We start from the raw sequence: 12,124 nt of genomic DNA, 5'->3' as shown, positions 1-12,124 counted from the left end.
CCGTGCCAGGGAAATGCCCAGCCCGGGCACAGGGGCAGCTCATAAGCAGCTGGCTGTGTCCCCCGGAGCCATCGCCATTGTCATCACTTGGACAATGGCAGCACACAGCATTTGAGGAGAGGCAGACGACTGCAGGCAACGGGAGGGTGTCCACTCTTCAGACTGAGCCTGGGGTGCAGCCTGTTGAGCTGAGAAGTGGGGTGCAGACCGCTTTGCAGAGCAGGGACGTGTGGGATGTGGCCATGAATCCAGCACAGCATGGGTGACAAGTCCACTTCCAAAGCCCCCAGGCCCACAGGGTAATCCTGGGTCTGTGTGTGTGAGGGGGACCTGAGGGGGCTGGACGTGTCCCAGGAGGAAGGCAGAGCTGATGGGCACGCTACATCCTGGGGTCCAGGCTGGGGAGCAGCCCCTTGGTCTGAAAGCAAACAGCATACATCTGTTTAGCCAAGGAATGTCCCCTGGGAATAGTCTCCCAGTGACCCTCTGTGTCTGGGGTACTGCGTGCTGAAGGGAGGTTGCGTGGAGGGACCAGGTTTTGTCCTGGCCGGGTGATGGGCCTTCTCCAGCAGTGTGGCCTGTGGGATAGCCCCCTGGGATGTCCCCAGGCTCTCAGACTCCTGGGGTCCAGACTGAGCTCTCCTCACCCCCACCATCCAATTCTCCACTTCCCTCCACTCCTTGTCCGCACGCGCAGGTGTCTCCTCTCTCCTTGCTGCCTTAAGTGCCTCACTCCTTGCCTGTCCTACTGGCTTCTCCCGTCTTCTCTGCCGGCTCCTTCCACTCAACCTGTCCTTTCCCAGCCACTGCTGAGAGGCCCGGCTACTCTGCCAAGCTGACCAAGCCCACCTCAGTGCCCCGCTAAGCCCTCCATGGGCTCCCTGTCCTCCAGGGTCCTGACAGGAGACCAGGCCAGCACCTGGTTGGGCCTCCCCATGGCTCCTACCACCTCCGGCCCCTCTTTCCATCTACGTCCCTACCGCCAGCTCCCAGGGTCCCTTGACTGCTCCCAGGGTCCCTTGACTGCTCCCGGGGTCACAGAGAGACATTCTGTTCCAGAACATGCCGAGCTCCCCTGTGCCCCGCTGTGTTTGGACAGGCTGTTTCCCAGCCTGGACAAGCCAAACCTCACCCCCCCCCGGCCCCATCCTGCCTGGCAATCCCTGATTTACCTCCATCTTTCCCGGGAGCCCTTGGGGACTTGCCCCTGCTTTCAGCACCCCATGTGCTGATACCTCGATGGTGGCGCTTATCACACGTGTTAGGTGACAGCCGATGTGCTGTCCCTCTCTGCCTGGTGCCCCACCCCAGCCCACAGTGCCTCTCATCACTACCTCGCCCGCCAGCCTGGGGGATGCTGCCGGCCTCTGCCCTGGCCTCTGTGGTCACGCACAGTGCCCGGGCCCAGGGCTGGGGAGGGAGTCCTTTCCGGGCAGTGGTGCTCCCTGGGATGGGAACGCTGATAGAGGCAGGGGCCCCCCCGCAACGGTAGGGAGCAGCCCCCCCAGGGCTCCCCCTCTGGGGGACAGGCAGGGGAGCGGCCTTGGGGAAGGAAGGCAGGAAAGTGCCTCTGGTCTTGGTCTTGCTGGGGAAGCCCGAGAGAGTCCGGGAGCTGGGGGCGCTGTGTGGGTGTGAGTGGAAGGGCAGGGTGGGGAGCTGTCAGCTGAGGGGGAAGGGCAGACTCTGGGCCTGTGCACACGGCATTTCCAGCGTTCCAGAACCTGGCCTTCTCTAATCACCATCGACATTCCGTTCCATAGGCACTTGGGCTGACAGCTGGCTTTCTTTTAATAGCTGCAAGTATTCTGGGCAACATCCTAATCTCAGGGCATTCATAGCGAGCACATACACGGTTCGCAGCTCCGCCCCCTCCAGGTATGTCCTACTTCCAATGACACAGAGAGGTAGCTGCCACTCACACTCGGTCACATGCTCAGCTCAGAGCAGACAATCCCATGCCCTGGGGTGTCACAGTGACAGAGAGCATGTGCCAGGCACATGGTCACTCACACACACTTGCACCCATGCTGGACATTCATCACAGCACAGTAGAGTCACCACCTGCGATGTACCTGCACAGTCAAGGTCACACAATCACACACAGATGCTCTCAGACACAGTCACACTTGGGTGCATTCAGACTCAGGCCTGCTCAGAACACCTTGGTGTCCCAGAGACCCCCAGGACCCGCAGGTGGGCAAGGGAAAGCTGGGAGGTCCAGGGAGGGGGCAATTCCCAGAGGGTGTTGGCCTTGACACTGAGAACAAGCACCCCGCCTTTCCTGACCACTCCCTGGGCTACTTGCTCCTTGTTCCCACCCCTTTACAGATTGGCAGGTGCTGGGTCCAGTTACCTTCCCGAGAGCCTCTGCTTCCTGTCCCTGGGGCCTGGGAGGGCTCTTGGCTTCCACATCCTCCAGGCGCTGACCGCAGGGGGACCATCCACTCACTTGATGGGCAGGCCCCCAAGCAGCAGTGGCCTCCGTGTCTGTCCAGCCCTGGGGGGAGTGGGAGACTCCCTGTGAGTTGAGGGGGACATTCCACAGTCCTGCTTCTGCCCTATCCTGGATCAGGCCTTTCTCCATCCTTCCTATGGATATTCATGGGGGTGAGGCCCATGACACTGTTTGCAGGGTTGCTGGTCACCAAACCCTTGCAAACTGTGAGTGCATGTGCTAGGGGGTGTGTGTGTGTGTGTGTGCACGCACGTGCATGTGTGTGCACAGGCACTTGGGGGCTTGTGTGCTTGCTTAAGTGTACAGGATGGGTATGGTTCACGAGGGTCTAGGCCTCTCTTAATGGCTAAGATTCATGCCTTGATGTCATTCACTACAGTGGTTCAGGGATAGGTCGTCTGACCACTCCTCTCTCAACCCCTCAACCGAGACCCCCAGGGACGCAGGCAGTGGGAAGGGGTCAGCGGAAGCTCTTGGTGAGGCCCACAGTGGACTCTGGAGGCACAATGATGGAGGAGCTGGGTCAGAAGCCCAAGGCACAGGGAACTCTCCTGGGGACATCAGGGGACATCACAGCTCCAGGCCCCAAGGAGGGGCTGGCAGACTGGTAGCTCCCATGGCTGACCACAACTGTGGGGTCAGCACCCATCCGTGGACACTCTATCTAGTCTTGGATGTAGAGATGGCAGTTTTTACTTTACAGAGGCTCAGAGAGGGTGACTGACCTGTCCAAGCTCACACGGTAAGGACTTGAACTCAGATTTGAACACAAGTCCCCAGCTCCAGGGCCAACGCTCCTTCCACTCTACCCCATGAGAGCCTCAAGGCTCCCAAGAGGAGGGGGCTTAATGCTACAGACAGAGGGCCCTGAGCTGGCTCTTGCCTGTTTCTCTAGAGGCCCATCTAGGGCCAGAGATGCTAGTCTTTTCGATCTGAGGCTCTAAGGCCCTGGGATAGTGCCAGTATGGAAGAAAAGTGACCTGGAGTTGGAAAAGCCATGTTCAATCCTGGCTCTGCTGCTGGATGACCTTGGGCCGAACTGTTGCCTCTGTTGGCTGAACAGGGCCCCAGTTCCCCTGCCTGTCAGGGAGCATGATGTGTGGGAAGGACATGGGGCAGTGGTGAGGGCTTTTCCTGCCAAAGTCCCAGGTTTCTGAGGGTCCAAGTCTCAGAAGCAGCCCCACCCAGAGGCCTAAGGCTGGTCTGGTTGAGGAAAGAATGGCGAGGTGCCAGCCAGTGAGGGCCCAGCCTCCTTACCACCTCGCTCTCGGAACCCAGGGATGCCTGACGCCTCCGTCCGGAGATCCAGCTGAAGTCCGAGGCCTGGCTGCTCAGTGTGGAGCGGTGGGTGGTGCGGTAGCTGGTGTACGGGCCAGTGCGCTGACCCGACACGCCCAGCAGCACCCCCAGGCAGGGCAGGTGCTGGGCGATGGCCATTCTGCAAGGACAGCACCTCGGGTTAGAAGAATGGACAGACAGACTGCATAGATAGGGGTGGAGGGACAGACTGACACTGGGCTAATGGGAGTGAACAAAGAGCCAGTGGGGAATTGAGGACATTCAGACACTGGGATTAGGAGGACAGACAGACAAGTGCTGGGGTGAAGGAGACTGACAGGCTCACAGGGTGGGGGATGGACAGACAGACGCTGGGTCCCGGGCATGGAGGGAGAGCTGTAGGGTGGCAGGTTCAGCCTGATGCTCAGTTTCAGCCCTCAAGTGGCTGGCCCAAGCCACATCTCTGTAAATGAGGACCAGGAACGCTCCTGAGCTGGACGGGCCAAGCCTGCAGCTGGCCTCAGGGAGTCACTGACACCACCAGGCGAATGGAAGCCCTGCAGGCCCCCTGGTGGAAGAGGCCAGCCGCGCTGGGATTCTATCAGCAGAGAGCGCTCTGGGCCAGAGCCACCCCCGAGCCTCTTTCAGGGCCCCTGAGGCAGAGCGGGGCTCGCCCTGCTGTGCTCTCTCTGGCCTGTCACTGTCTGGTGGCCTCTTTTTGTAGCGGGCAGCACTGGTGATTAGCCAATCGTAGCTGCCTTTTGGTCTCAGCTCTGAAAATCCCAGTTAGAATTGGATGCTGCCCAGGGAGCTCTGATGTCTCTCGAAGCTGAGCCTCTGGGAAGCTGGGGCAGCAGAGGGTCACACCAGCTCCACACCCCACCCAGTGTCGCTGGCTGCTCTCAGTGGCTGGAGTTCCCCACCCAATGCATATACAAGAGACAGGAAAGATGGCTGGCCTCTGCCCCCATTTATAGGCCCAGGCTCTCCATGCCGTGAGGGTGGGCCCGGGGAGCTGGGGCAGGGTCCTGGAGGAGGGCCACACCTGTACTTGGGGTGCGTGATGGCATAGATGATGGGGTTGTAGATGGCAGAGGCCTTGGCGATGACAGCTGGCACCGAGTTCATGTAGGGCGTCAGGACATGTGCGTACCTAGGACAGAGCAGCCGTGGGCCCCCTGCCAGCTGGCCCTCCCTGGAGACTCCACAGCCCACCCACTGTCTCAGGAACCTTCTTCCTCTAGGCCAACCAAGCCCTCTCAGGGCACAGCCCAGCCTGGCCCAAACCAGCACGACCAAGTCACCCCCAGGGGAAGGTCTGCAAGGCCAGGGAGAATTCCGATCTGAGGTCAGCAGGATCCCAGGGAGCAACTGATGGAGAGGCGCTGAGAAGACGTGCCAGGCTAGGGGGTTTCACCAGGTCCCACTGTCCCTCGGAGCCTGTGCTCCTGGCAAGAAGCCCTCCCCATCCCCAATGACTCTGGCCCTCTGTGCAGCTCTTCCCAAGCCCCACCCCAACCCTGAGGCCCACCTCTCCCCTGGCTCTCTGAGAGTAACTTCACAGGAGAGCCCAAGAAGGGAACAGGCCATCCTTGCACAAGGAGGAGTATGCCCATCACACCCAAACACTGGCAAGGATTCATAGGTCTCACTGTGTCAAAGTGCTTCTGAAGTCTGGTCTACGTCCGTGCTGCTGCAGACTCTAGCCCCACAGGACTAAGGTAGGAGGTGAGTAGCACCCCTGGCTATGTGCCCACAGGCCAGGTGAAGAAGGAACCAGAACCTCAGGGAGAGCTGCATATTCCCAAGGGGTCTGGAGGACCTGGCAGCCCCGCAGGCAGTCCCTCAGGCCAAATCCAGCAGGGCCCAGAGCTCCCCCAGCACGTCTCCTAGTGCCTCTGGGAGCTCAGGAGGGGCATCTCACAGCAGGTGGAGAACAGGCTGAGGGGCTGGACCTAGTGTGTGAGAATGGCTGGCTTGGGCTTGGGCTGGGTGGGGGGAGACTGTCCCAGGGTCTCCTCACCCTTCTTCCACCCCTTCAACCCCTGCCCCAGCCCCTTTGTCACCGCTCACCCAGCAAAGCCCAGCAGGGCCACAGTGGAGTAGGGGGCCCAGGAGAGCACAAAGAGAAGGATGACCAGCAGCTCGATCTTGGCCATTTTCCATTCATTTTGCAGCCGCTGCCGTTGCCGGGGGCACTCACCGCCGCCCTCGCAGGCCCTGAATGTCTGGAGAGATCTAGGAAGTGTGCAGAGTCTGGGTCTGACCGCATTCGGGTTGCAGTGACTGCCAGGGTCATGGCTACAGTCAGAGAGCCTTCTTGGACCTAGCCATCCCTTTCAGTGCAGGCAGCCCTGACTCCCAGAAAGTTCTCCATTACATCCAGCCTAAGCTGCCTCCCAGTGATTCTGCCTGTGGTGTCTTCTCTGCCCCCCAGATCCCTTGACCAAGCCTAACGGCCCCCGCTTCAGAAGACCCTGTCTCCTGAGACTTCTCTAAGCTGCAGGGCTGTCCTGGTCTGTAGGCACCTCCCTGCCAAGCGCATGTGCTCAGCTGGTCTTTGCCCACCTGGGGCCGGGAGCGCCCTGGGGGCGGGCACAGATGTGAGCCGCGGGCAGCCCGGAGGAAGGGGCATGGCCCCCCCTGCACCGAGCCCCTCCTTCATGCCTGGCGCTTACCGGCCTGTCTCCCGGATGGCCTTGAAGATGAAGATGTAGCAGTAGACGATGACGAGCAGGGGCAGGAAGAACACGAAGCAGAAGAGCAGCATGGTGTAGGCGCGCACTGACGGCGTGAAGCTCATGTAGTCCCAGGAGCAAGAGGTCAGCAGCCCCTCGGGCACGTAGGCACCTGGGAACCAGGGGCGGGTGCTCGGCCTTCAGGGCAGCGCTGGCTCGGGCTCCTCATCCAGCAGAGGCTTTGGATGTGGGGTCTGAGTCTCAAACACTGGCCCCGGCCCCAGCCCTGCTCAGTGGAGTGAGGAAGCCAAGGCACGTGGAGCAGAGTTTTCCAGGCTGGTTCTAGCAGGAGACAGCTGGCAAAGTCCACTGCTGCCCAGTCTTGCCAGTTAGGGAGAAAGACCTCACTGCAGCCCCAGGCTCTTACTCCCGCAGAATTCAGCGAGCCTCCCGGTCCTGCCCCAGACAGGTAGATGCCTTGTGGCTAACCCTCCTACCTGCTGAGGCCCCACACCCCAACCCCTGCCTGTCTGACTCAATGCAAACTCCCCATCAGACGCACGTGTCCCCACCGGCCAGGAACCACGTGGTCTTCCCCTCGGTATTGGGGGATGGGACTGACCGCTGATAATACAGCCACGCTTCCCCCTGCTGACAGTTGTGCCTCCTGAATATCCATTTGCTTGGAGGCTTGGACAGTCCCTTGGCCCCCCTGCCAGTTGGTTGACCCAAGTCCACCTACTTGCCCCTTGAACGCGCCCCTCCCAGCCTACCTTCCTTCCCCCTGATTCCCTGAGCCCACTTACTCCAGCCAAAGAAGGGTGGCAGACTCCAAGCCAGGGCATAGAGCCAGACGCCCAGCAGGACAAGCGCCGCCCGCCTCTTGGACACCATCCCGACGGTGGCCAGTGGGCGCGTGATCACCAGGTAGCGGTCCAGGGCGATGGCCGTCAGGGTAATCATGGAGGTGATGCCAAAGAGAGCCCCACAGAAGGCATAGAATTCACAGCCTGTGGGCACAGCTCCCTGACCTCAGTCCTTGGCAGGGAGCCCATCAGATACCCCAGGGGAGGGAGGGTCTGGGGATGGCTTTGCTCAGCTCCTGCCCTCACCTCTCAGGGAAAGTAAGCCTGAGCTCCTGTCTGCCCTGCCCGCTCGCCACGTCGGCCAGAGGCTGGCGGAAGCCTCAGGAGTGGAAGTGGAGTCTTCCCTCTGCTGACTCATGAGATTGGGCGTGGCTGCCCACTCTTTGCCCAGGTAGAGCAAATCACCTTCTCACCTGGGCTCCCCGCCACTGTGGACATCCCCTGCCCCTACCCTCCTCCTCTCTCCAGCCAAAGGGAGTCCTGAGTGTCTACCTGCTTCCCCAAAGAGCCACTGCTTATAGAGGCTGCTGGCGAAGAAGACGGGGGCCTGGGTGAAGGACATGAGGAAGTCGCTGACTGCGAGGTTGATAATGAAGATGTTGGCAGGTGTCCTGAGGCCTCTGCTCCTGTGAGGGGTCAGAAGTTGTCAGGAGGCTCTTCTGCCTCAAATACAAGTGCACACGCATGCGTGCGCACACAAGCAAGAGCTGCTGGACCACAGACCTATCCCACTGCTCAGCAAGTACCAGCCAAACAGCGCTGGAGCCTGGTAGTGTGGGCTGAGAGGGGAGACCCCTCAAGACAGCAACTCTTGCCTCCCTTGTCCCCCTCCTCCCAGTGTCTCTGCAGTCCTCACCCTCGGGGCTGGCAAAGGGGAGAGGAGCTGACAATTGTGCCCTATGGGCCAGGTACTTCCACAAACCTCATCTCCTGTAATCATCCATCTTCACATCTACCCTGCCCCTCCTCCATTTTCCAGATAAGAACACTGAGGCTCCCACCCGTGAAGTGTCTTGTGCCAGATCACAAGACTCAGTAAGTGGCACAGCCAGGATTCACTCATTTGCTGGGCACCGCACTCACACAAACTTACTTAATCATCACATTGACTCCAGGAAGTAAATCACATTTCCATTTTGCAGACAAGAAAAGCGGGCTCAAAGAGGATCAGTAACTTGCCCAAAGGCATTTCAGCTAATAGGTGGCGGACCCAGGGGCTCGCTTCTCCACCTGCCTGTCTCAGCCATTCAGCATGCGGATGGGGCAGGTAAGGAAGGAAGCCGGGGTTGGTGACCAGGGCTGGTTGCTGAAGGGCTTGAGGACTCAGGACCCTGGCACCAGGGCTGCTCTTTGAGGCAGAGGGAGGTTGCCCACTGGGGCAGGTGATGGTGGAGGGGAGCTGAGAGCAGGGCAGAATATGCAGAGACGTGTGTCGTTGGGACACTCGCCCTACACAGAGGGCATGCCTGGGGCCCAGATGGCATGTGCCACTTAAGCTTCCCTGGACTACTTTTTGGCCCCTTCCCTGGGTTTGCAGATAGAGGCCTGAGTCCTGAGCCTGAGGCCACTGGCCCTGGCCTCCCCGCCCAGGCTCAACTGTGCCCTGGCAGAACTGGCACTGGCATTCCTGCTCTGTGTTCTGCCCTGTCTCTGCATGGCTGGCTGCCCTCAGTGCCCAGGCCCCACCCTGCCGACCAGACACCTGCAGAAGGTATAGATGACCGTCAGATTGCCCAGCATCCCCGTGAGCCCCACCAGCAGGATCACAGTGCCCAGGGTGTAGTGGGCGTGGTCTGGAACATCGACCGTGGGGAAGGGGACCCAGGCAGCAGCCTGAGCCCTGGCGGCCTGTGGAGAGACAGAGAAACAAGGGCGTCACGCGACCCTGTCACCTTCAGATAGTCCTAAGAAGGGAGGGTTAGGGTTCCCAGGAGAGCAGGTAAGAAACCGCCCCAGTGGGTGGGCTCAGAGTGGCAAAGACACTTGCCCACACAGTGGCTGAGCTGCAGGGTAAACACAGATCTCCCTAAAGCCAAGCCAAGCCAAGCTCCTATACTATGGCCCAGAGGCTTCCAGGAATGTGCTCAGATCACCTGCTGGAGGTTGGTGGGATGGACAGACACATGTTTGGCTAGCAGGGACGTGGCTGGAGTGACTCTATTTCTCCTTGGGGAGAAGGCAGAGCCATTTCATGGGTGGGCTCCTCTCTTCTCTATGTGCCCCTTCCCAAGTCAGCAGTGGTCTTCCAGTCCCCTTGAACCCAGGGAGGTGGGGTGGGGTGGAGCCCCTCCCCTCAGGAGTCCCACACCCCACCAGACTTCAAAGAAGGAGGTTGTCTTCCCCCGGCTACATAACTGCAGGGCTGACCTCGATGCCTGGCGTGAGACTGAGGGAAAGAATGATCCTCTAAAAAGGAAACTCAGGACTCCCTGGTCACTGCAGGGAGGTCACAATCCTATGAGGCCAGTACAGAGGGCTTTAAAGATCTCTCCCCTCCCAGCTCCTTTCCAGGGAAGCGAGTGGTTTAATTTCTGTCCTGCCCTGGCTCCTACAGCTCCTGGAGCTTCCCATCCTGTCCAGAACCTAGGCCAGCATCCCATAGTCCTGAGGGTACCATCATACCTCTCCAGTTAACGGTGGGCCCTGGCTAGAATGCTGGAGGCAGCAGAAGGCATGCAACACCTCATTCTGGGCTGGGACAAATCCAGAGGCCCCGGGTATGCCTTCCTCTCTGGAAGGCTCCGGGGGGCATCCTACCGCCCTTAGAAGTGGATGCAGCCAAGGGCAGGCCTGGCCCATTCTAGCCCCTTGTCCCACAAGGCTGGCTTTTCTGTTCCTCGAATGCTCTCCGCAGGGAAGGAAAACTTGCCACAATCTCTACTGGCCTCTCTGTGTAGGACAGGCTCAGCGAGGTCCAGCAACATGCCCAGGGTCCCACAGCACAGCTTGGGTCTTTTCTATTTCCCTGTCAAAGCCCCTGTGTGTCCCCAGGAAGGGCACCAGGGCTGGGGAGGGAAGGCTCTGCACGCACACGCTGGCCCCAGGCTTACCGTGGGGCTGATGGGCGGAGGGTGGTCCAGGCTGGAGGCGCTGCTCCGGGAGCTCTCCCACCTGCTGGGGGAGGCTGGGGTGGCCATGCAGCTGGGCTCCTGGGCTGGGCCCGGCGGGACTCTCGGCCCCGAAGGAGGGTTCATCCTGAGGTGGGGGGGTCCTTTCTCAAGCCCACAGAGAAATCAAGGGCACGGAGGGCTCAGGACGTTAGCTGTGTCCAGTCTCCCAACTTGCCTCCATCCTCAGCACCCCTGCCTGGTCTGCCGGTTGCCTGCTCCTGTGTCCCGCGTGGACCGAGTCCAAAGCTGTTCTTGCGGTTGGTGCTGCTCTGTGTCCAGTGACGCACACAGGAGAGAGTGTCACAGTTATGGCGACTCACAGTCACAGGGTCCGTCCCCACCTTTAAGTAGCAGAGCTGGGAGTGCACATGCCCCGTCACTCGGTGCCCCCGGCTCCCTCAGACACAGGTCCCTGACGATGGCAGCACGCATGTGTGAATGTGTGTGTGTGTGTGTCCGTGCGAGTGAGTATGAGAGTGTGTGTCCGTGTGTATTTCAGGGGAGACTGCCGGGCTCTGGCTCCTCGCCTTTGTCCTCCCCTCTGGCCAGGCTCTCCTTCCATGAGCTCCTCAGGAAGACTCTCCTGCCCCCAGGACCCCCAGGGCTGTCTGCGGAGCCCAGCCTCAGCCTTTTCACAGGGCGCCTGCCCCTCATGTCTGCTCACGTGACCCGTCACATCTTCACAACCATCCCACCACCAGGATGGGTTACCCGTGTCAGAAATGGAGCTCAGTGGATGCCCAGGACAGAGAACAATCAGGGGGAGATCAGATCACGAAGCATTTCTTTGTTGTTTGATAATAAACTTTTTCATTGAAGTATAAAGATAAAAAAAAAAATCAAAAAAACCTCCGCAAAGCTGGTAGAAACCTGGGAGCTCACCCAGGGCTGCAGGCCTCGACTGAGGGAAGTGTCAGAGGCGGAGGGGACCCCAGTCCACACCTGCCTCTTGGAGGAGGCAGTGGGAGCAGAAGGCAGAGCCTTGGAGCTGGCGAGGATGGAGGCTGTGCACGCCGCCCTTTCCAGGGGGTCTGCTCAGCTTCCAGGAAAGTCCCATGTGGGTGCCGTGTCCTGAGGCACTGTGCTGAGATTTGAGGAGCCCTGGAGTGGAGACAGATGCCATCTCCTCCTCCACAGTCCCTGAGTCTTCAACAGCTCCGCGAGAGCCCCAGGTTTGGGCTGGGGTGGGAGCACCCGCACTCAGAGCGGGGAGCGCGCTTCCCAACAGGCACCAAAGCAGCTCTCGGCTCAGCCCCGCGTCCTCCCGAGGCCCTTCCGTGGTGGGTCTCTGGCTTAGAGGCTCACTGTGGGTGGGTGGTGTGGGGCTGGGGAAGAGGCTTGGCGCAGGGACAAATGGATCTGGGGGGTCCTCCAAGAGCTCCCAGTGCCCACGCCCTCAGAGGCCGGCCTGGCAGACTTCCTCTCCCAGTGCTGAGAGCAGGCTGGTCTCAGCGCTCAGTGACAGCCGCTGGCCCCTGGTGCTTCTGTGGCCCAAGGGACCCCTGAGCTGATAGCCGCGCTGCCGTGCCCGCACGCGACTCCTCCCTCCATGGTTTCCCCCTTTCTGCTGCCCGACTCCGTCAGCCATTCTTCAAGACGCACCTGAAAGGCAAAGCTTTTGGAAACCCAGACTCTGTCATGGTTAACCCTTCGATGGCTTCCGTTTATCGACAAGGCCCAAATGTGGCAAGAGGGTGAAGGCAAACACTACAATATCACCCAGAGATACGAAGTGGG

At 60.1% G+C, this 12,124-nt stretch overlaps 1 protein-coding gene across 2 annotated transcripts; it reads right to left on the bottom strand.

Moving 5' to 3' along the window:
- Positions 1 to 353: 353 nt before the first annotated feature.
- On the bottom strand, positions 354 to 10,471 carry LOC116155751 (melanopsin). 2 transcript variants are annotated; one of them, XM_064487966.1, is made up of 11 exons: positions 10,328 to 10,471; positions 8,977 to 9,125; positions 8,371 to 8,400; positions 7,770 to 7,903; positions 7,218 to 7,421; positions 6,412 to 6,583; positions 5,807 to 5,971; positions 4,779 to 4,886; positions 3,713 to 3,893; positions 2,354 to 2,497; positions 354 to 418 (listed from the first exon to the last, which is right to left on the bottom strand). In XM_064487966.1, exons 1-11 carry the CDS (start codon positions 10,469 to 10,471, stop codon positions 380 to 382), a joined length of 1,470 nt encoding a protein of 489 aa, XP_064344036.1. In that variant the 3' UTR covers positions 354 to 379. The 2 variants fall into 2 exon arrangements, with proteins under 2 accessions (XP_064344036.1, XP_031316878.2); XM_031461018.2 differs by lacking the exon at positions 8,371 to 8,400 and having other exon boundaries at positions 8,980 to 9,125.
- Between the last annotated feature and the right edge of the window lie 1,653 nt (positions 10,472 to 12,124).

This window comes from Camelus dromedarius, chromosome 8 (assembly GCF_036321535.1).
Source record: "Camelus dromedarius isolate mCamDro1 chromosome 8, mCamDro1.pat, whole genome shotgun sequence".
In the NCBI taxonomy this organism is placed as follows: Eukaryota; Metazoa; Chordata; class Mammalia; order Artiodactyla; family Camelidae; genus Camelus; species Camelus dromedarius.
The sequence above is the reverse complement of the archived record's forward strand: the minus strand, read 5'-3'. Positions and strand labels throughout refer to the sequence as shown.

Excerpts from the sequence above, each read along its gene's own strand:
- LOC116155751 (XM_064487966.1), bottom strand. The coding sequence starts at position 10,471 with ATGAACCCTCCTTCGGGGCCGAGAGTCCCGCCGGGCCCAGCCCAGGAG. Across the intron at positions 7,904-8,370 it reads GGAGTCAATGTGATGATTAA|GAGCAGAGGCCTCAGGACAC; the intron begins GTAAGTTTGTGT and ends GACCCCTCACAG. Across the intron at positions 3,894-4,778 it reads ATCACGCACCCCAAGTACAG|AATGGCCATCGCCCAGCACC; the intron begins GTGTGGCCCTCC and ends CTGTCCTTGCAG.